General features: G+C 44.3%; 1 protein-coding gene across 1 annotated transcript in view; it reads left to right on the forward strand.

The window, feature by feature from the left end:
- The window catches only part of LOC139666481 (nck-associated protein 5-like), an 82,565-nt gene that overhangs the window by 4,532 nt on the left and 53,245 nt on the right, over positions 1 to 24,788 (forward strand). Inside the window, exons 3-4 of the mRNA XM_071545721.1 lie at positions 2,994 to 3,057; positions 15,475 to 15,608. Coding sequence (XP_071401822.1) covers positions 2,994 to 3,057; positions 15,475 to 15,608 — 198 coding nt within the window. The remainder of the gene's footprint in view (positions 1 to 2,993; positions 3,058 to 15,474; positions 15,609 to 24,788) is intronic.

Genomic DNA, 24,788 nt, shown 5'->3' on the forward strand with positions numbered 1-24,788 from the left:
TCACAGCTTCGGCACTTTGCTTGACTTCTTCCCGGATTTGTCGCCTCAGTGTGTTTGACAATCAGCGCGCCGGGCTCGGCTCTGCCTAATTCAATCTGGTTCCTTCAGAGGGGAAACGCGGCGGGGAGCGTGTCCCACCAGCAGCGTTAGTTTTCCCCAGCACTCCTCTCTCAGTCCAGACGGTAGATTCATCCATCAACTGCGCTTCCCCAGCTGTCTCTTAATCATCTGGGGTTTTTTTTTCCCCCACAGGTAAGTCCCTGAGAAACAATGCTGTCTTGTCAAAAGGCCGACGACGAGTTATGTTAGTCATGAGTTGTTCTGGGGGCTGGGGAGGGGAGGGGGTGGGGGGGGTGTAGGGGGGGTTCGGTTGTCTACTCTGCTGCAGAAATGTGAAAAATGCGCAGGGAAATATCTTTAGATCTGATCCTGATTACCTGCGGCTGTCTTGGTGTGAAGCATTACACCGCTGGGTGTGAAAGCTCTGCTGTACACTTCTTTATTATGTCCCACTGCCATGGGGCTGGGTGTGTGGGGCATTTTGTCATCATGGTGGTGTCTGTCTGTGTGTGTGGACCACAAGTCACAATTGTAATTGCTTGAGACTTGACTTGATGCATGAAGAGAAGGCTTGAGACTTGACCGGACTTGGGTTCTGGTGACTTGGGACTTGACTTTGACTCGGACTTTGATGACTTGGAAATTATTCTAAAGTCTTGACTTGAGATCTTGTGTTTGTGTAAATGACTTGGATTGAAAGTGATGAGATTTGTTCCAGCAGACGACTGAATTTAAATTCTGTTTTCTGAATTCTGATTGAATTTATTGAAGTTGAAACTGATTATAGAAATCAAACTCATGATGCTCTTGCCAAGTTTTTATGCTGTTCAAATGACTAAAAACAACTGACTTGAATTGGTGTTCTATACATTTAGACTTGAGACTTGACTTGGACTTGACTTGCTAATCTACATTTAGACTTGGGACTTGACTTGAGACTTGTGCCTCAAGACTTGAGACCGACTTGGGACACATTCTGGTATAACTCATACAACTCAAATACATGATAGAAACGTTATACTTACAGGTTCCCTCTATAGCGACAATGACCTGATTAGATTTTGGAGCACCTTGCTGCATAAATTTGCATACTAATGAGGAAAAACTTTTTATTTTTTTTATTTTTTATTTTTTAAAGCTGCTATAACTCCTTAATGCTTTAAGACAGACTTCATATTAATACCACCCATGTGTTATGTGAAGACAAGTATGTTGATATAGAAATATTTGCTAATCAATGCATTCATTTGCATCATTAATGACCTTATTAACATAACTGGTCATGTTTAATATATCACAGTGACTGTGGCAGGACTGTGGCAGCTGAAGTGCCTCTTGTCTTTATATGTGGATCTGTGTTCCAGTGTAGTGCAAAGGCTAGAACATGGCACTAACGCTGCAGTCACATCTTTCTGCATTGTTTTAGTATAGTGTCATCCTCAGTGCAGCCCCTCCCCCTCCAGCACACTCAAACAAAAAAGTCAAACAGAAATGGAGGAAAGCTTGGTACTCGCCATGCCGAGTTGAAGTTGTAAATGCATGAACTGAACATTCCCGCTCAGGAAAGTTGACTATTTATATCAGGATTAATGGGAAAACACCCATAAACCATCGCTTAACGTTATCTTTTTGTCAACCACGCAGAGTTCGGAAAAATCCAAAGTATTCATCATCCGTTGGCCTCTAGGGGCTTTAAACCGTTACTGTCCGTCAAAGTATTCTACATTGGAAATGAATGACTTCTGAAGATGTAACACTGTTAGTGGTTGTGGGTTCAATTCCCACTGGGGCCACACATGCTGCAAACGTATGTAGTCGTTGCACAGTTTGGATAAAAATAACAAAACAGTATATATGTCTCATCTCCCACAACAGGAACCGGCAAGCTTATCCTCCATCAGTGGTTCAGTTGTTGTGATACCTCAGGAAAAGCTATAAAACAGAGCTCTTTATTATCCGTGCTACTGTGCCAAGATTTATCCCATTAACGTCTGGAATGCCCTCACGTGGGAAACGGATTGGACGCGTACAGTCATTCTCTTTGTTTAGCCCTCTACACGTGTAAGAGTGTGTGTTTCTGTGTGTGTAAGAGAGAGAGGGGAGTGGGAGAGAGAGTAGACTCACTTCTCTGTGTGTGTGTGTGTGTGTGTTTGCATGTAAGATCTGGCGTGATCTGGGATGCCCTGCTTTTTGTTTCCTCTGAGCTATTTTCGTCCAGACAGAACTGCTAGCTCTCTGTTTTGTGTGGTTAGCGAACGACCCCATCCCCTCTGTGTGTATGTGTGTGTGTGTGTGTGTGTGTGTCTGCTGATGTGCTGGCAGGACTGTGTGTTTTCTGCTGTTAGGCAGAAGACAGAGAGAGAAGGAAGGGAGTAGGGTCAGACCATTATATTGGTTTCCCATATATCTGGCCAACAGTAGCCTTTAATTAAATATCAGATATCGGCCAATCAGTGTCTTCCACTGCCAATATGATGAAACCAGAAAAAGTCTATAAAAGTCTATAAAACCCTAAATGAAATTTTACTTTCTTTGCACATTTAATTTATTTTTTTAATTTATAGTTGAAATAATGAGTTGTTCAGTAATGTTTTTTGTAAATAGATTTTTCATTTAAAAGCAGTAATGTATCAGAATTTCGCATTGATTAGGTGCAGTGTGTCACTCTGCCTTTCTCTGTTTCATTATTCTGGGCTTTAATGGACAGTTTTAGTGTCACTTGATAGTCTAAATTCTGTTTCAGAGGCTTTTCCACCCTGACAAGAATAAACCTCTGGGGGTAAACAATGAATACTGGTGCAAAATATTGGCTTCAATGCAAAAACATCAGTAAAACTCACACCGGTCGAACCCTAGTGGGACCTGACTGACTGTGACCCTCGGAGAAAAATGATAATCAGCTCTCTGTCTGTTTCCTCTTGTCTTTTGTTTAGGGAAAAGCTGGCCGTGGCTCGCCTGCAGAGGGAAGTCGCACGGAGCAAGAGCGAAGGAACAATGGTAAAGTACAGTGCAGCCGCTCCCCCTATAATCTACACAAAGCCAAAAAAGCCACAGTATGCTTATACTTCACACACACACACGTGCATGTACACACACACACTGTCAAGCTCTGCCAAGCCACCACACCGGCCAATGTCACCCTCTATTATCTCAACACTAGTCATCAGCTGAGCTTAAAGAATCCAACTGTAAACTCCAGACAAAATAACTTAAGCAGATGTTTCGCAGCGATTTGATATTTTACTCTGCATTCTTTCATCCATTCATTCATTCATTCATTCATCCAATGCTGTATATACTGTACATTTCAGGCATTTTGCAGGAACGACAGGTATGCAGATGTACAGTCAGATTGTGTAACATGACAAAGCTGCAGCTGGGCTCAAACTGCGTTGCTGCTGTCACACTGCATTGTGCCAGGCTTTATTTTAGAATGCTGATAGTGTGCTTTCACTTCTCCTTTCTATAAAGAGAACGTGTGTAACCAGGGAAAAGAGTCCAGGAGGTAGATGTGTGGATAGGGAAATATTTACCCTTTGTATCTGTGCATGCCTATCCGCCTGTGTGTGCATAGTGTGTGCGCATGTGCTTATTAAGTGCATAAAGATGTCTATTATATTCAGCCGTCAGATCTGATTTCTCTTAAACCAAGAAATGAATTCTGCTTGTGAGGTGAGATAACTCCACTTGTTTCCAATACAGTTTCACTTCTTTCAGAAATTTTCTAGAAATGAGTGTCAGTATGTTGAAACCAGTCAGAATAAGGCAGATCACTGCGCTACCAATCAAGAAAATTACACTTGATTCTACAAAATTCTTGAAACAAGCTGATTTGTATTGGAAACAGGTGAAACTAACCAGATTTTTTCACTTATGAAATATTATATTTACGATTTTAGGACTCAAGAATAGACAAAATGTTAAGATGAAGATTTTTTGCAGTGACATATATATATGTGTGTGTGTGTGTGTGTGTGTGTGTATGAGGGGGTCAGAAAGCGAAAGGCTTAATGAAGCGCAGCTCAGCTGACTGCTGCCTCTGAGCGGTGGGTCTAACCACGGGCCCAGCTGCTTGTCTCTTTATGGCAACAGGCTTAAGGCGTCAGCACACAAGGGCTGCTGATGCACTCCTAGATGTTTTTTTGCACAATCGTGTTTGATACTCTATTGATCCCTGAAGGAGAAATGCATCTTTTGTTTCTCGCCTCACTCTACAGGCAGGTCAGAGCGCGGGGTCAGAGACAGTGCAGTACAGCAGCCGGTAGGGATTCAGTGTCTTGCTCAAGGGCACTTCAGCGCGGCGGATGCTTGCTGTCACTGGGGGATTGAATGCGGGTGTTTTGGTTGAAGGGCAGTTTCCCTAAAAGCCTGCTGGAGTCGGACTGAATCCAAACAGAACTTTGTATTTCCTATGTAAGACCTGCTGTGAATCCCTGCTGTCTCAGTAAGGAAAAAAAACACAAACAAGACTGGATAACCCACTCTCCTCTTGAAGATTATGCATTTTTATTTCAGAGCAGCCATTTCTTAGTAGAAAGAATCCTGCACACTGTTCTTGCAACTTATCACCATTTAAATGTAATACTTTTAAATGTATTTTTTTACTCTGAAGAAGGTCTAGTAAGACCGAAACATCAGTAAAGTATTAAATGGTGACAGTGTGTGGGATCCTTTCCACTAACAATGTTAACATTCATCCTACGCACCTGTGCAAGACAGTTTTTGGAGGTGCAGATATATAATATATTCTTATAAATATAATCAGATACAGTAGCTGTACCACAGACATGTTAACCTGTCTGTCAGCATGTTATGGATTGAATCGAGAGGGAAATGCACCATGCAAATGGTCCACCTTGTGGCAAATTAATTACATTTGCATCAGTTTTTGCTTAATTATGCCGCAGTTCTGAACTGTAGATAAAGGATTAGTGCGCACAGACACGGTTGGCTCATTCAGTGTAGAAGGAGATAAGCATTCTGTCCAGGAATCATCAACGCAGATAGAGATGACCATCACATTCACTTCAACCACACTGCAAGAAATGACAAGCTGTCCAGTGATTTGGTTTGGTTTCAGCTTCGTTCATGATGTAATTATCTTACTGCACTAGTAGATAATGGTAGATAATGATAAATGCCAAAAATCATCATAAATCAATAAAGAAAATGTTGTCCTGGAACAAGTTACATTATCCTGATTCACAAATTCACAAAAAAAAATCTTAAAATAAGCCTAATAAGTCTGGATAGAAGATAAAAATAACTGAACAAGTCTGTCAGTTTTTGCAGTGCAAAATCCAGCCAGGGGATTCAAACCTCCGCTTGTCTGACCTCTGGGTGACTCTTCCATACTGTCGCCCCATTCATGCATTCATGTGTATGTGAAGGAGGAGGTTCAGTATTGATTTCCACAGTGAATTGATCTGGATAAATGGAATGCGTGCAGCCCCCAAGGACCCCAAGGTATCGCTGCGTGACCGTCACATCACAGTCATGTGGGTGGCTCTGTTTCTCACAGACTCGCAAAGAATTGTATTCCAAAATGCGGTTTCTATTTTGGGAAAAATCGTTACTTTAAACACATCATTGAATACGTTTAAAGGAGGACCCCGTTGGTAAATTGTTGTCATTTTGTTCTCAATTTGTGTATCAATCATTTTTGAACCGTACTGTTCATACTGTAATAGTGTTTATGTTAGAGTTGAACAATTAATTGGAAAAAAAAACTAAATTGCACTATGAACTGAGGCTGCAATTAATTGCAATTAACGATTTGGATCCCTCAAGAACAATTTTAAAGTTCTAAAAAATGTATGACAAGGAAAAACCTGTGATGATATGAATCGCACTATAAATCGGAATTGCAATATTCTGTCAAATAATCACAATTAGATTTTTTTGTCAGTATCGTTCAGCTGTAGTTCACGTGTCCACACCTCAGGACCACACCTTACTGTCTCAGTACCTCCTCCTATAATATCAACCTCCGCTGACCTCAGACCAGCCCCGGAAAAAATCTATCACCCACCATACAAGCTGTGAGACTGTAGCCTAGTGAAGGGCCGGCTCTCAGACTCACGCGAGTGGATGACATGCTAATTATTACTTTAGAGGGGTGTGTGTGTGTGAATTTGTCTGCTCATGAACTGTGTGAGAGGGAGGGATGAGTTATCTGTGCCAGACAGGAGGAGGGTGAGGGGAGATGGAAGGGGGGGAGGGAGGGAGGAAGAAAGGGAGGGAGGGGGATATCACTAAGCTCCATTTGAAATTGGGATTATCCCTGCCGGAGTCCCCTTGCGCTCTCTCTCTCTCTCCTTCTCTCTCTCTCTCTCTCTTTCTCTCCCCCACTCTCTCTCTCTTCTTTTCTCTGTCTCTCTCTGGCATTCCTGGGAGGCTACAGAGCTCAGGCACGGTTCTTTAATAGAAATGAAAAAGAGACTGCTGCATCAAGGAGATAATTGTCAAAGCGCTGGCGGTGTGAAGTGTGAACTGCTCACCAGCCGCAGCCTGTGCCCCTCAGACCCCCTCACCCCCTCCCCCACAAAAAAACCCCATTTCCATGCCCACCCACTTCCCCAACCCCCCCCCATCTCCGCCTGCCAAGGGGGCAAGGGACTAACCAAGAGAGACAGATGAGAGCGCCACAGACTTTTGAAGTGGCTCTACCCCTCCTCTGTATCTGATGCCTCTCTTTAACAGCCTGTGTTCCCTGCCTCTGTCTTCCCTCTCTACACCCATTAGTGTCTTCTGTGTAACACGATCAGAGCGACAGAAAGAGAGGCAATGCCACCCAATGCAGTCCTGCCTCTGCTGTGCGGCTCCGCGGGGACGCGTTGTGTTGCACCATTACGAGCGCATTGTGTAGGAAAAGAATGCAAAACGCATCTTTTACGGTTATGTAAGGCGCTGGAGCACACTGGCGCGATTGTACGCCCGAAGTCTTGCTTGCGCAGTTACACAGCCATCAGTGTAAATGAAACCCTGAGGAGAGTGTGTGTTTTAATTGGGCCTCCTGTTGTGAAACACTATGGCTATTGCCAGTGCAAAAGTACAAGACTCTTTTGTTATGGATCATTTGGCGGAATTGCCTGAAACTTGAATAATTTGCTGGGCAGTCAGTGTTACGGCTTTGGTTCTGAATAGCGCTAAGTGCGTCTGCAGAGTCGTTTACTTCATTGTAAATATGGCCACACAAGACGCATTTGTTATTAGTTCGAAGTGATACGGTGTAACAACCACCAGACCCGTCTGTCTACGCCCGTTGTTTGTTTCTTAAAATTTACTTTGGGCCCCGGACACAGCGCTTTTGGCCTGCTCCGCAGAGTGCGATCTTTCAAACCCTTACAAGAAAAACACCGGATTTCCCCGCCAGGTATTTGATAGAGCACAGGCCACGGTTTATTCTGTGAGGTCCTGAAACACAGTGTCCAGTCTGCTTTCCAACAAGCCTGCCCTGTCTGTCTGCCTGGAGTCAAACCGCTCATTCAGAGCCTCATCGCTGCTGTAGGTTTTCTCTGGAATTCTTCACACCCCAACCCAGAGGCGTGGTACAGGGCAGGGTTGCTCGCTTTCGCCTTCTCTCTTTTGATGCCACTCTGAAGTGCGATCTAAGTCCGTCGCGGGGCAGGATGCAGGGTTTCCTGTCGGGGAGAAAACTGAAAAAAAACAGAAGTCCACATGCAGGCTTGTAAAGGCAGCAGTGCCTCTGCTGCAGAGGGGCTGGGCTTGTCCATTAAAACAGCCATTTAAAAACGTCAGGGAAGATTATGACCGCTGGAAACGGCTGTCTAAACAACATGTGAAAATAAACGCTCTCGCTTTGCAAGGAGCTGGCTTTATTTTTCCTTGGCTTTTGTGGACACGCCGTGGTATCTGAGCTTTAACAGGCAAATAATGAACCTCACACATAGATTCACACACACTGTTATTTTCCCTCCGTGTTTGGGCTGATTACCGTGTTTGATTTGTTCATGGTCGACTGAAGCGTAAATGCAAAGGATGGAAGGAATTGTTTTGGCATCAACTTTACTTAATTGTGTGACTTACTTCCAAAGCGCTGAAATATCACATTTCTGCGGTATAATTCATGTAGAAAATGCAATTAAGATAAGAGGAGAGCCACTGCATGTGTGGATATGAGAAAGAGGGAATGGGTGGCACACTATATGGCAAAATAGATCCTGGAGCCAAGATAGGAATCAGCTATTTCTGGCCATGAAGACAGATTCCTCATGTGTTACAGTGCACAAGATTGTATATGACACAGTTCACAACACTGCATCATATGGGAAATAGACTATCATAGAGTGAGAGAAGACTGAATTTACTGCAAAAAATACCCATCATTCCTTCTAGTATTGAGTCATAAAATCCTATTCTTCTTTAAACAAATGAAACAAATCTGCCAGTGTGGTTCCAGTGTAAATCAACTTGTTTCAAGAATATTTTTGAATTGAATGAACTGTCATTTTCTTGATACTGAGTGTACTGGCTATTCCAGGTTTTGTTTCTGTAGTTCTATGGAAACTAATGTGAATCAGTGCAGATTAAGGCAGATCATTCTACTAGCATGGAGAAAATTACACTTGCCTGCAGAAAATTGTTGAAACAGCTTGATTTGCATTCAAAACAAGTGGAATTATGTCACTCCCCTGGCAGATTGTTTCAGTTGTTTTAAGAAAAATAAGATATTAATACTCAATACAAGATTAATGACTTGTTAAAAGGGCTATATGTATCATTTTGACATCATAAACATGAAGGTTGGCAGCCTCTACACACACTATGTTTGGCACACTATTTTACATTGTGCAACAGGGTTTATGGGAAATGTAGTTAATTTTGAGAAAACCTAACACTAACAATGCCACTGGTGTGAGACAGAGGCCACCAATCTTTACGATGAGATGAGCTGAGCACCTTTAAGATGGACATCTTTTGCAGTGTGGTTTCAGCAGATAAAGAGGGGCTCGCAGCTTTTAGGGATACAGAGGAACGCCTCGGTCCTTGTGGAGATCCAGCGCTGAGGGACCTTCACGAAGGCTTTCTGACAGCTGTTTGGAGAGTGCGTGACAGCGTGGAGGTTTGGGGACCAAGGGGGACTCAGGTGCTGTCTCTGCAGATTGGGCTTATCAGCCACGGACAGGGGTGAGGGCCGAGACGGGGGTCCCCCGGCGCTCGGCACATTCACCGGGTGACGAGCGCTGACAGCCAGGCCCAAATCGCATCTCCACACCGGCCCTCTCGCCCGCTCTCCAGAGTGCTTGGGGTGCCGTGAGTGTATTTATGTGTGTGTGTGACTGACTGAATGACTCGGTGTGTGTGTGGGTGGGGTGGGGGGTGGGGGGCTCCCTTGGCAATGATAAATGGGCCACTCGTATGATTTAGCATATTCCTGGGGTGTGTGTATTATTTCCTATAGTGCCAGCGGCGGTGTAAGAGAGAAGTAGTGCACTCTAATGTAGTGGTGGCCCTCCATGATAATTGAATTGATGGAGCCCTGGGGGACGCAGGGCTGTGATTTTTAGTGAATAACACACTGTTTAGACTCAACTGAAAGTCATCTCAGCGAACACATGTTCCAATGAATCTCTCCTCATGGTGAAACACTCTTATCTTCGTCACGCACCGCAAAGAACACAGAACATAATTAATATTGCATCTAAAGAATGGAAAAGCCTGGAAAATACTTTTAATGCTCATTTAAATGCACTTTGTGTCTTTAGCATCAATGGTGCCGCCGTTTTGCGCAGTTTTAGTTTTCATGGCAACGCTTGATTTGTCTTTAGTGTGGCACATTTGACCTGGCATTTCAAAGACACTGAATGTGCCAGGCGGCCAAATCCTCCTCATGTTACACTTTCATCTGAATTCAGGCTTGCTAACACACACACACACACACACACACACACAGCCTAGTGGCATGTTTTATTTATGAATGAGGAACCTGCGCGGTGTATTGTGTCCCTGATGTTTGCCTTAGCAGCGAGCCAGAGATCCGCTCCCGGCCCTTTGATTAGGCAAAGAGCTCCAACCGAGGGTTTTTCTGTGTAATGAAGAGATTATTAAGTCAGTAAGCCCCCAAAACTGTACCCCAAACCCTGCACAAGCACACACACACACACATACACACACATACACACACACATGCACTTGCAGATGCAGATGGACATCCTGCATTGAGACAGACACACACAGTCAAACATGGTGGACATGCAGAAAGTCATCCCACATGGACATGCACATATGATACACAGACACAATGACGCCCACACACACACACACACACACACACACACACCTACGTGCACACATCCACTTTCCCTGATAACACTGCACTGCAGCTTCTCTTTTATGGGAGACAACATTGCAGGCACAACAGCGAGATGCAGCGGACTCTAATTAATTTAGAATCCTCCGTGGATCATGGGAGGGTATCAGGGGGGTTGGAGTCTTCTAGTAATTCAGCTAGGATGAATAACATTACCATCTAATGCTGTCCAATTACAGAGACAAGCTTCATTCTGGGCTGCCCTGCAACTGTAACACAATTTCAGAGCAGCACACAACAGAATTATGACCAGCTATAAAGGGAAAGAGGAGAGTGTTGTTATGATGCTGTACTGCAGAGCATTGCTGAAGTCCAACAAACAGAAATCAGGGGTTTGTTATCTGTTTTAAAGCAGCGTACCCTAACGTTGATTTTTCATTTAATCCCACACATTTAGCGTATTGAAATCAATAGCATCTGACAGTCCATTCAATCTCCAAGCAGAAAGCTTTATATGTAGCCCATGATAAATGCTGTCATATCTAGATTGGATGTTTTTTTTTATCAACCAGGAAATGAAACCAGCCTGGTGTGTGACAGAGGTCAACTTTAATCCTGAAACACACAATCTGAGCTTTTTTCAAATCTATACAGCTCAATGGGTGGGTGCACAATCAAGCCTAGGCCATTTTATAGATTACCTGTCCTATTCCATTTGACATTGCATTTTCCGACCAGTGTATTGTTTGATAGCGCTGGCTTTGTTGTGGCTGTTGCTGTCTGGTTTCCTCAGGAAAAGGAAAAGGCTGCCCTCCTCAGGAGAAACAAGGTAGTGCACCTGATCCACCGAGGCCCATGACAGACCTTCAAACCAGAGGATTATCTCCTCCATCGCTGGATTAACTCGAGCAAATGTTCTCACAGAAAGTTGCCAAGCGTGTTTTCATCACATCTCGTCTCAGTGTTGACTTAGAGACATCTTCCCAGGCTGCTGTTGGAGGCGTGTTGCTTTAGAAGTTGCAGCTGAGGTCTACTAAAGAATATGCTTTCAATTAGCATGCTCGCTATCATAAGACAAAGCCAACTGCCATGAAGTCAATGGAGACAATAAATATTTCAACTGCAAAACAGTGTAATGTATTGCTAGGGATTTCTGGCCACATAAAGATATGGTAATGTTTGATTTAATGGCCTTAAGCCTTGTTAAATTGCTGAAATTATATATTGAACAAAAGCAATAGAAGGCTTTTACTACAATATAGACTATAAATCCTGCGTTGTTATTGAGGTTCTTGGCAAGGCTCTGTCAGCAGACATATAGTGGTCGGTGGTTTATGCCTGGGGCGTTAGTTAGGCCATGTGGGCAACAAAAGCAAGGCTGAAGCTACTGTTCTTTTGTGAGAATCCAGGCCAACTCACTGAACAATACCGTACACATTAATACACCGAGGAAAGTGCTTTGTGGAAGTTTGCATAGAGGTGAAAATTCACCAAAACACTAAATGCTGGTGGTTGTATTGTTATTTGTCATGTATTTTTAGTGCTTTTATGCTATGCTGCTGTCATTAAACACATTTCCAAGCTTATGGCTTAATTCTTAAAGACAGGTTAGCATAAAATCAAGGCAGGAATAAATGGTTGCCAAGTAAGTAAATATTGGAAATAGTTCTGGTTGCAGTAAGGTGAAGGGCTGAAGTAATGATAATTCTTGCTTAGTTATGATTTCTAGGCAAGTTAACAAAAAAACCCCCCAAAAAAAACATGCATTACAGCTTCTCGTCCTCTCTTGGCATCACTGGCCCAGTTTCCACACAGAGGGAAGAAGGTGAAGAAGAGCCAGGAACCAGTTTGGTGTCGGTCCAGATGTATAGGTCCAGCTCTTGGCAGTAGGATGTGGTACTTTATGCTTCTGTAGCGGGCGGATTTACGGCGGCCATTACTCCTGACAGGGGGAGCCTCCCCGTTGCGTAAAGAGCCGCTCCGCATAGTAGCCGTGGATTTATGGCCACAGCGAGGACCACAACTGGTTTTAATGGTGACTTGGGTTTAATGTTCTCTCTCCCCAACTGCTTCAACTGACTTAAAAACTGCTTTCGCCACAAAATTTCTGCCAAGTCACAGTATAGGGAAACATTGTTGTTTATTGGTCGCCTTCAAGACAGTATGGTCACAGTAACAAAAAACAAACTGTGTATTTTATTGAGGTCAGACAATGTACAAGCATTCTTTCTAGTTGTTTGAATTGTCTGCAATTTGGTTTTCTAGTTGCAGCTTTTTCTCTTTTGTGGTGCAGTGTTGTCAAATAGTTGAATCTCTTATAGTTGTACATGTTGCTGATGTTTTTTGTCTCATACACAAAGGAAAAGCATGGATTTTTACCCCAATACTGTCCATGTGAGACTCTGTACTCTTTACCCTTTTCCACCACTAGATGTCCCCATAATGCTTGTATGTGAAGCCGGCAGTTCAGCGTAAGCCACTTGTCTTCCACTGGTTTTTACCATCACAGTCTCCGTCGTCTCTCGCTGAGTAATGATACCTCATGATGATCGGTGCTCATCACAGAGAGGAAGAGTTAACGATGAGAGCCAGAGCGGGATGGATCCATTTTCCGGACCAAAAGATATTATTGTTGTACTGAACAGAGGCATCTTAAGGGTGGAGACTGCTTTTTTTTCTGCAGTCCAGGCAGACTTGTATATATATTTTGTGGCATTCAGTGGTGCTGATCTCACGTTTCCAAGCAGGCGATGATATACTATCTTTTGCCACTGACCAAGAGGATAATCCTCTGCTGGATTTAGAGCCAGGGAATGACTCTCTTTACAGACAGTATTACAATCATAATGACTTAACACTTCAGCTCTTTTGGAGGAAAATGTGTATTTTTTTGTAAGCCGAACAAAAAAATATGAAGTACACTTCAAATTCAGATCTCTTATGCAGCAAGAACTGCACCTCGTTTTCGCACCAGAAGCACTTTTTTTTTCCTTTTGATGACAATCCAGTAAGTCTCTTTCTGCCCGAACCAATTTCAAGTTATTTTACAACGCTGTATTTTCAGCTGATATTTTTGACAAGATAGCAGCAGATGGCTGATCACCGAAACCTACAGCAAAGAAAATGGAGCCAATTGCTCTGTCATAAATTGAAGACAGTGTGCGCCAGGCTTTAGGTAGAGATCGGGAGACTAAGTGAATGATCCTTGCTCACTTGCTCTGTCAGCTAAAATCCTCAGCCTGGTCGCAGTCGGCTCAAAGCTTCCCTACAACTTTGTCACAAGAACTCATTCGCGATCCCAACCTTCCCCTCGAGGAATGAGTCTGCCAGCACAGGGCCAAAGTCTTTGAAGTGGAGTTTGAGGCAAAGACGGCTCTCTTTAGGGGCAGACTGCCGAGGCCACCGGACAGAGAAGAATCCAATTAAAGACTGAAAAAAAAAAAAAAAGAGCTTTCATTTCAGAATTTTCCCCGGCTAAAACGAACAGATAAAAAACGGTTGTGCGAGGCTAACTGATCTGTTGAGACCTTATGCACCGCTGACGTTAAAAGTTCATCAGTTATCTGGGTTAATGGGCCCGCACCGAACCGCGCTTCACAGAAGACAAGTCTCACGTCTCCAACCTGCCTCTATACTGCGGCTGAAAATCCATAAGACTCCACTGAAAAGAAAGGAAAAGTTCAAGTCAAGCAAACCCAGGCTGATGATAACACCATGATGGTGATGTAAGTTACTGAGCATTAACTTCGCGCTGTAGCAGCAAAGGAAATGGAGCCTCTACACTTCCGCCGCTTTCCTCGAACTCACCATCTCTGGATTATGAATTCAAAATCCAGCGATACTGTCAAGTGAAGTCAAATTCAGTCATAAAGTGCCTTCAACAAAACAGCTTTGTCACAAATGTGCCAAGCAACAAAAGACACAATAAAAGTAAATGAAACAAGAGAGAACAGATCGAAGTTTGTGTGTGTGTGGGAAAGCAACAGGAGTGGCTGGTATAGCGGTAAACAAGTTATTCATAGTTGCAATACCAATTCTCTTTGTGAGCATTTCCGACTCTCAGTGAAAAGTCTGAAAGCTTAGAGACCATGACGCCCTTATTCCCGACATTCATATTCACCACTTAATGCGCTGCACAGCAATGAAATGAAGTGAAGAAGAAGTGTGGAGGGAAAGTTGGGAGGCACGCAAGGCTGGGCTTTATCTCCACGATGCTGCTTGACATTTAGTATTAACTTGTGACAGAGGGAAGAGAAGATTCATTATGAGCATTTCAAAGTAACAACAATCTACAGAAAATGATGCCAATCTGTCAGGCTGAGACTCCTTCATGCCCTTATTCTCTCATTCTCATTCACACCTCATGCATGAAAAATATAGGTAATGACAATGATCATCCATTGTATTTATGTAGAAACCGCTGTTAGATGTTAGAGGAAAGGGGTTTGGGTGGGAGCTTTTATCAAGTGAGCACCTTTCATCACAGGTGTTTGGATGATGATGATGACAATAATGAAATATTAATAATTTATCTCTTACACTGCAAAACATGACAAGCTGTCCAGTCATTTTTAACTTGTTTCCACACCTATTAAGTATAGTTTGTGATATTTTTAGTGAAATTATCTCACTGCACTGACGGATCTTGCGGTTTCAATAACTTGATTCATGCCAGTATGACTCCTTTTCAAGAAATCATCATAAAACAATGAAGAAAATCTTGAAACAAGAAACTTTCTCCAAGACTATTTCACTTTTACCAAGTAAAGGCCCTGAAACAAGTTACATTCTCCTGAAAAAAATAAGTAAAATTTGAAAAAACAAACTCCTAAAATAAGCTTGATAAGTCTGGATATAAGTTAAAATAACTTATGTTTTTGCAGTGTAGGGAAATTGTCTTTGCACTTGCCGCCCTCCAGTGGGGTCAGAGGTCAAGGTCAGCTACAGAAAAGTGCTGCTAAGGATTTAGTGACTTGCTCAAAGACACTTCAACTGTCAACATTGGGGCTTGAACCCAGGATGTCCGGTTGAATGACGGTGTCTTCAGCCGCCGGGCCGCACTGCTGCCTGAGAAAGGGGGGTTGGGGGCATCTTTCTGGCCAGAGAGATAACCGTCCTCGTGTTTCTGTGTGTCCCCGCAGCGAGAAAAGCTGATCCACGAGCTAGAGGAAGAGCGACGCCTGCGACTGGACAGCGAGAAGCGTCTCCGCGAGGTGACGGAGGAGTCGGAGCTGGGACGGGCGCAGATGGTTTCACTGCAGCAGCACTTCTCCAGGTAAAAAAGGGGCCCATGTCTTTCACCAGGGACCTTTTACAGAAGCACGACAGTCACTGGCTGTTTTCAAACCTGGACTCTTATTGTTTTCCTATCTTTTTCCTTCATACTGATCAATTCTGACCAAAATCTCATCAATTGCTTCAGGATAGGGCTACTTGTGTCTTGTCATGACCAGTAAAGTCCTATAGGACCAATGGACACTCCAAAAATCAACTCCAAAAGTACACAAAGGCAAGTCATGTTTAGCACATTGATTGCTCGTTCTGTAGTGAGACATGTCAGTTAAAAAGAACATTATCTAAAGTCAGGCCTTTCTTGTACAGTTTTGATATTGGAAATCGTCATCAGTAATGTAACGCATTCCTTGCTTTTATGCCTCTTAAAATCTGTAGAATGTGAATTTAACAGTCTTTTCCAGTTTACAGACAATTAAGGATTTGGATATTAGCATCATCAAGAACAGTAATTAATCTTTATTTCAGGTTGTGTAAATATTGTGATTCTATCCCCACAATGAAAAAATATTTTGACTTTTCAAACATATCATATGTTTTATCAAACACTAATCTGCAGCTGTAATCGATTTTAGACAGCAGTTTCTTGCAATCAGCAGTTTGTCTTTGAAGCCTATATTGTGTTCCGGCTCTAAGCTGCTGCCATTTTGTCTGAGTACCTCGTTGATATTTCTCTTGGCCACTCGACCTTGTCACCAGTGAAAGATGGGCCGATACGTCTCTCCGGCTTTGAAAGAGAGAAGACATAAAGCGTGAAGTGTTCAAACAATGCTCTCGTCATATCTTTGGCGACCTCTACTTCATGAACTTGTCCTCCGTCTCACAGCCGCTGAGGTGTGACGGCGCGGCGCGGCGAATCAAGAGTCAGCAACCGTTATTTCCGAGCCGAATTGATGCCATAATTAGGCGATAGGCATTCACTGCTTTACTTATGCAAAAAAGTCCCGAGGATTTCACATTGACTGCTTATCTTCTCATTAAGTCGGTGGAGAAAATCCTGCACATTTTAATAGTCCCAGAGTTGCAGTGCAGATGAGGTCAGAGTCACCGCCAGGGGAGGAGTAAAATATTTAAGAGCCGTTCCAAAGATTTATCACATATTTAAAATGTGCCATTGATGTTGCAGAATTAAACGCAATGGGGTTCCTCACTTATAGTTGCTCAACTTCGTCAGAGCTATTTTTTTTTTTTTTTTAAAGCAACGCCCTGCTTTACATTTACATAAAGTTACACCGAGAGCAGCACAAGTACAACCACAGTCTTCTGCTATTTTAACACGGGGGTTATCCGGCACTTGACCGACATGAAAAACCAGGATATAAACTACTCACCAAGATCAGATGCAGCTGGACGAGTTTGTAGCGTTCGGACTTTTACTTCCAATTCACTTGAATGAGGCAAAGAAAATAGGCTGAAAACTGACATTTAACACGTTTGTGAACAGATTCAACAAAAGATCCTGCTGCTGTGATTTTCAACTGACAGTTGGTCCAACGTTTTAGAGCATAATTTCGACACAAAAAATAGCATTTTTATTGATAGAGGACATCATAGTGGAGGGATACCATGTAGGAGAGATAGTTCCTGTTTGGGATACCGGATCTACTTTTATTTTTAAACACTAATTTTAGTGTAAACCAAGACTAGAAATGCAAAATGACGACGGACCCAGGCCTGCATTGTTGTCTTAAAAGCGGGATCTCTTGTTGAATCTGTTCACAAACGTGTTAAATGTCAGTTTTCAGGCTGTTTGGACTCATTAAAATTAATGGGAAGTAAAAATCCAGTCCAGCTGCATCTGATCTTGTTGATTAGGTTATATTCTGATTTTCATGGCGGTCAAGCGCTGCATAACCCCCATGTTAAAACTAAGTGGAATATTGCTTTAAGTGCCTTGCTCAAGGGCTCGTCAGCAGCGGTTGTTGAGGAGGGAACAGCATTTTCCATTCACCTCGCCCTCCTAGGCTTCTGCCAGCTCCTAGGCTCCTGCTGCTGACTGCTGAGTGAGCAAAAAAACCTGGTTAGTGGTGTTAGTGGCAGGCCATAGAGGATATGACCTATGAAATGCCATTCTATAGGCAGTTTCCAAGCGGTGTAGCATGAGGGTCTGTTGAGTCAGGGATGTATAAATCAACAAAAATCCAGTGAGAAACTTGTCGGGAGCCAATTTTATATTTTAAACGTAGACGGCTGCACCTGTCCACATCTTCCCTCGGGTTTTTACTGCCTGGGATTGGTGGTTAGGCACAAGAATCTCCCTGTCAGCCCGGTGTCTAGACTTATCGCATTCCCTCACACACCTAGACAGGGAAGAGTTGCATTATTTGGGCAGATACACTCCCCCCCCCCCTCCTAGTCAGAGTCTTAAAGGCGGCAGCTGTAGTGGTGAACTGATAGGGAAGCAATGCGAGAGTCGATGTCTTGCAGCCAGGGCAAGAGAAAGTAGTGGAATGCTATTAGGAGAGAAATATATATAAAGCCTGTCCTTGATTGGGTCCTTCGCCGGTCCCCATGGAGACAGATGAATCCGTCGCCATGGCAAGGGTCACCCAGACGGATGGTTCTCATTGGGTGCCAGGCGACTGTTGGTGCTCTACCCAGACTGCGGCTCAGCAATATAGACAAAGATTCCATTATGTTCTCAAAAAGTGCTTATCGAAGAGAGCCGTTCGCCCGAGCCCGCCACCTCACTCAGCTGTCGTCGCTCCCCTAGCGTTGCGCGTTGTCATCATGCTGGATTGCTGCAATTTCAGCACGCCGCGCTATCGATGGTGTTGTGACTCCCGAGGGAACACAAGGTTCAGACGCTTTTCTTTTCCGCACCACTTACAAAGATGTCTCCCTCCTCCGCCTCCGCACAAACGAGCTAAAAGGATTTCAGTCTCGCTGCCTTGTTTAAGTCTTAATCTTCGTTTAAGCTTATCTGTGAATGAGCGAGTGTGTGCGCACACTGCCAGTCAATACGTTTGGACACACCTGATTGAATGTGTTTATGTTTTTCATTCTTATTCTCTTGATCTAAAGACTTATGCTTAAATGCTTGAAATTTGTTTCTTAGACAAATATAAATAGTAGAGTTGATGCCTATGTATGAATTTCTTTCCAAAGCCTTTGCCTTTGCATCAAGGCAAAGGGCGGCTACTTTAAAGAATCTAAAATATAAGATAGTTTTGATTTGTTTAACACTTTTTTGGTCACTACATAATTAGCATTTGTGTTATTTCATAGTTTTGATGTCTTTACTATTATTCTAACATGTGAAAAATAGTAAACTGTTTGTGTCCAAACTGGTAGTGTCATATACACTGTGTGCAGCAGCAACATGTGTGTGTGTGTGTGTGTGTGTGTGTGTGGTGTGTATATACTCGTACCTGGCCCTTCAGTGGATTAACACGCTTACATAGCAGCCAATAATCGTTGGCGCTGTGCCCCAGTGGCAGATGGGACATCAGTGTGGTCACTTTAATTAGGGACTTACAAGCCAGCAAAAAAAAAAAAAAAAAAAAAACTCGGTCACCAGGCTACTCACAATGTCTTCCCCTGAACCTTTGCCCCAGTTGCTTCTGCTTGCTCGGCTGTTTTCAGTCATTGGCTTATGGATGCACCTCCCACGCACACGCAGACACATGTATGCTCTCCTCCACATGCGTGCACACTCGCTGCCGATGACCTCTCATCATCTGCCTTCGGTCCTTCAATTATTCGCATTTCTGCTGTTTGCGTTCTCTGGGACCTTCATCCATATCTCCTGATTGATTTAGGCCTGTTATTTGTCTCGCATTAGGGGAATAGAAACCTCAGTCCATCAATGTGTCTTTCGAGGTAATACCCGCAAATCATGTTAAGTGGACATCCAATCTTTTAAATAGACCAGGATCTGTTTGACCTCAGGCAGCAATTGATTTGCATATTACTAATTAAGTGAGGCTGTGCCTTGCATGACGACAATGGAAGTGAAAAAAAAAAGGCCAGGCATGGGTGTATCAATTTGAATGATGAAAGCCAGCCGAATGCTATAGCGCAGGTATCAAACGTTATGCAAATGAGTGTTTTAAAGGCATATTTCAAACCTCGCCAAACATAGGGTTCAGTCATATTTGACTAAATGCCTTTTTAGAGGTTGCTGCTTTTATGATGTGGTGCACAGGGGCGCAGACGTGCTCTGTGATGATATGCGAGACAGGTAATGAGCTGCTTGTTAGAGTGGCGCTTTATGGTGTACGCACACAGACACACACACACACATGCACAAGCTGGCATATACACACACACACAAACACACCCACACACAATGAAAAAGATCAGTCACCCCGCTACTGGAGCCAGACGAACTCCAGGGAATGACAGCTTCTTACGGCATGTGTTTGTGTGTGTGTGTAAGTGTGTGTGTTTGCCTCTGTACAGCCCTGTAACGCTTACTTTCTAGCAGGGGGTTGAATGTAGGGCAGGAACTCCATGAAAACAATTGCCAAAACTGGGACGTCTGGCTACTTTCACCCAAAAAAAAGCTCCGGGTGCCCTCTGGAGTTGCGCTTTTTCTGTGCGATCAGAAACTCTGCATTCCTCAAGTGACTGGCCACTTACTCCAAGCTCCAGACATAGGTATACACACACACACACGCGCCTATATCCATTACTCCACACACACACACACACACACCCTCCCCCAACCAGCTGAGCTCTTAGCCTGGTGTGGGTCACATGCCCAACCCCTCCTGACTTGGGTCAACCCCCCCAAGGGCTTCACCGCCACTAGCGCGGTCTACCGTCATTAAACTCCAACGGATTAGCGGGAGACTCCAGCCCACAGCCCCGCAGCCGTGTCAGCCCACCCTGGACGTCCCGCCACTCCATATGGGCAAGACATTTGGAGAGGAGGCAGGAGCAGGAGCAGGACAGGACATAGGACAGGGGAGAATGGAGAAAGAAAAGGACGGGGACACGACCAGGAGCAGCACTTAAACCCCCTTTCAACAGGTGACTGAAGAGAAACAGAAAGTGAAAGAGACACAGGTAGAAATATATAATCCACAGCAGGCATTTGGACTAGACTTCTACCCCGCAAGGAGACTCTGAGGCCTTGGCTACGCCCCCCCTCCCCCTCCTTTCCTCTGTTTCCACAGTCAGACAGGATGACCAGTGGGCAGACAGGGACATGGGGATGGGGCCCCGAGCTAATCTCTGGCCTGAAGATGAGGGAGGCAGTTTTAAGGTAACGAGCAAAACAGCACCTTCTTTCGGTTGCGCTCATTCGGCGCAACGTCATCTTGTCCATGAACGGAATCTTTTTTTCTGGCCGGACCGACTTAAGTGTCGGACCGTTTTTTTGTGTGGATGCGGCCATTTGTTTGGTTTCACTCCGCTGCGTTTTGTTTTGCTTGCCGTGCTTATCCTCTTAAAGACTTTAAACTTTCTTCATTTGAGTCGTCCCTCTTCTGCCTGTGCGCACCGCTGTGGAGATTAGGCACTTCTAGAAAGGAAAAGGAGAGGCCCCTTTGCTACTCTCTCTCACACACACACACACACACACACATAGAAACACACAAGATGTGGCCCTATATCTTGGAGTTTGTCTTGTGCTTGCCCTTTCTCGTTTTTTTTTTTCTGTCTTGTTTTTTGTCACATTTGCGTCCTTTGTTCTCTATAAAGCACTTGGTGACAAACCCATTTGCTAAAGGTGCTTCGTAAATAAACTTGTCATGACTTCATTTCGCCAGGCGTTTGGAGCCGAGTCGGTCATTGTCACCCAGAGCACGTGTGCACTCATTGGCTAAACTAAGGCATTTACCACCGACCCGGTCCACTTGACTTTGAATCATCGCCGTCTTGAAAGGCTCTCTTCGTGGCAGGATATGGGAGACTTACAGCTAGACTAACAACAACAGCAGACGATGACTGGTGCCTGCAGATTTACAGCCCAGCGGTGTATTCCTTCTGCACATTACTCAATGTGTGAGGACATGTGTGTGTGTGTGTATGTGTGTGTGTGTGTGTTTGTGTGCATGTGTATGTGTGTGTCGTGTCTGCCGGGGATCGATGATGTAAACAGGCAGGAATGGCAATGCTTTTCAAGCCCGGACGTGTTGTTTGGACAGTCACGCTCAGGTTGAGATCTCTCCACGGTCTGCAGAGTAAAGTTTCAGCACTGTGTGTGTATGTGTGTGTGTGTGTGTGTGTGTGTGTTCATGTGCTTCTCTCATTAGTCCCGCACTACTCCGCTCTGCGCACTGGACTGCACAGCTGGACCGGCGAATGCTAATACACTCAGAGAGGGAGCTGAGTGATTGCGCTCTGTTTGCAGATCAATGCCCTCTCGTCTAATCACGCAGTATCCAGCCACGCCTGGCCCCACCGCTTTAATTTGGTGCATTCGAGTGGCCCCCCACATGCCAGGCCGGCTGCGGGATTTAGCCCGGATGAATCGGGCCCCTGTTCAGCGCGACACATCTGGGGTCATTAACGGGAGGAGGGGAATGTCTTTGAAGCCACTTCCTTGTTCCTGCCCAATGGGGTCGCCAACTGTTAAATAGATAATAGGTGTCTGGACTATTTTTGGACCACCTCGTATTTAGAGGATTTATCGGCCCATTTTGACCCCTCCCTGTAAGTCCCAAATTTGAAGAGCCGCGTTTCCAGGGAATTATGTCTGATTTGACTTAATTTGGAGTTATTCCACTGTATCGGTTACAGTTAATTGCCAGCCCATAAGAGAGCTTTGGCACTACCACACTCGCCCACTTTTGAGAAAAGAGAATACAGTCCATTAACTAAAGCCCCACGCTGGGTTTGTGTGTCAAACTGCGACCTACTGCTTGCCTGTAACTATGTCACAGCGACACAAGCACTTGCACACGCACACTTCGCTCCGCTCACTTCCGCCTTGGATTAAACATGCTGTTTATGATGTTTATAGGCATGCTAAAAGAGGTCAGATTACAAGCTTGTGCGGAAGTAGGGCATCCATCCTCGCATTGCGGTATGCTTTCCTGTTCTCTCCGGCTTGTAGAGCTGCTGCTCACTGATTGTAGCCTACAGCCAAATGACATGGAATACACACGCTGACCTTATGGTTGCAGTATAGATTTGGTTGTCTGGCAGTAGTCAACAGCCGCTCTGGTTGACACACATTCTCAGCAAGTTGTTTTTATTCTGCAATATAAGCAAATTCACTATGATGCGATGGTTTTCCTGCAGGACATGCCAGTCAAACACACTTGAAGAGTCCATTTGTATTCATTTCTATAAATTATGTTTTTTCTTTCTAGGTAATATCAATCAAACTAGTGATGCGTTGTCAATTGGTGATGCGTTTTTTGCGACAAATTTTTTTATTTTTGATTCAGAAAGTTATGTGAAGCATTACATACAACAGTCAGTTCATTTTTTTCAGGAATGGCGTATATCTGTTTATCTGTAAATGAACTCTTCACTTCTTTATGAAATGGAAGAAGGCCACCTTAGTGTTTCCGTGCCTCAGCTCATAGTAAACTACTTAACTTCCAGATTCAGTAGGTGTGAGCCAGTCTGCCTCAGCTGCAGCTCGGTTGTATCCGGTGTAGCTCTGAGCCTCGGTCCAGCTTCTCTACTCCCCCATCTTCCCAGTTCCCAAGTGGTCAGTGGGAGCAGTTGTGGGGCAGCTGTGGCTCCTGGTGTGAGTAATGGGTTTCACACTGTCATCATGAATAAGGTTTCCCACTGGGGTCTCTGTTTCTCAGTCTGTATCTGTCTGTCTCTTACCTCTCTCTCTCTCTCTCTCTCTCTGTCTCTCTGCATGTGGAGCACACATGCTTGTGTAATCCAATGGGGAGATGCATGACTATGAGAGGCGATGGGTAGATGGTCTGGACCAATGGCTTCCTCATTGCTAACTGCTTCCTTTGGCCAGAGTTGAACATGTGGGAAGGCCATAGTGAATTTGCTCTCTAAATCCTTCCAAATGTAGTGGGTCAGCTGGAGGGATGAGGGAGGAAGAACTTAAATCTGGTTCCCTCCATATTTCCTTTTAATTTATGCGCTTTTCAGACTCGTCCTCAGCTGCACCCAGTCAGCCATGGGCTGACTGAGATGTAAGATGTTTCTTGTTGCTGATGCTGCAAATCAGTATTCAGCTTAAAGAATTCTTTGGTAAAATGGTGTTAAAATATTTATGAGGCTTTTGTTGTCAGGCTAAGAGAGTAATTGTTGCCCAACATGGAAAAGCAGACTTGTTATTGGAGATAGTTTTTGTTTTTCATGCATTATTGATCTTTACATTCAGAGCTATAAAACGGTATCTTACATAATAGAGGTCAACAAATCATTTTGTCTGAATCATTAATTATTGAACCAAAAAAAGTGAATTTTCATCAAACTGATGTAAAACAGTCATCCTGTAAGGTTAAATGAGCCTGGCGTTTGTGTGGTCAGAAATATGTGAATGAAATATGACTGTCTGGACGTACTAAGCGCTTTGGCCTTTTGGTCTCTTTTTCTCCGGCATGTGTGTCTCGTTGATAAGGTCAAAGGTCACCAACGAAGGTCAGTGGTCATGAGGGCGAGGACCTTTGTAATGCGACCCTGCTGTAACGTGCGTGACTGACCCGCATGACTTTTACAGCTCAAACTGTCCTCGAGGCAGTAAACTGGACGCCGCTCGCCAGATCTGAGTCTGCCCTCCTTCGCTCGGGTCACGTCACTCGAAGGAAAGGTCCCCTTCGCATGATTTCTGCGAGGGAAAAACACAAAACACAACAACTGCTCAAAGAGGATAAGCGTGGCTTAGCGTTGGGTTAAGCGAGGGCGATCAGCCCGGTGGGCGTACATAAGTGGAGATTTGCTGGAAAGGAGTCTGAATAGAAGAATGGGATATTCTTATGCCGAAATGATGGACAGTTTTCCCGGGGCCGGGTGAGGTCAGATAAGGCGATTGTAGCCGCTGGCGTAGTGGTCACGCGACGGCCCCCGATGGCCTCGATTCAGCCACACAACCAGGTGATTGTTCTCCCTCTCACTTCACCAGCTTTAGGATTTTCCAATTGTTCACTGATCAAATCTGATTAGAGGGTCTTGGTGGACCTGAGCCTCTGACAGCGCTGATAGAGTGAGAGTGTCAGACTGAGAAAACCTGCAGCGTCACCACAGATCTCTGATACCTTCCACCCACTGCTACACTTTGAAGCTTCTT

This window comes from Centroberyx affinis, unplaced genomic scaffold (genome assembly GCF_046629955.1).
Source record: "Centroberyx affinis isolate AG114_WGS23_722 - 3 ecotype Tasmania unplaced genomic scaffold, CSIRO-AGI_Caff_v1 ptg005037l_1, whole genome shotgun sequence".
NCBI classification, from domain to species: Eukaryota; Metazoa; Chordata; class Actinopteri; order Beryciformes; family Berycidae; genus Centroberyx; species Centroberyx affinis.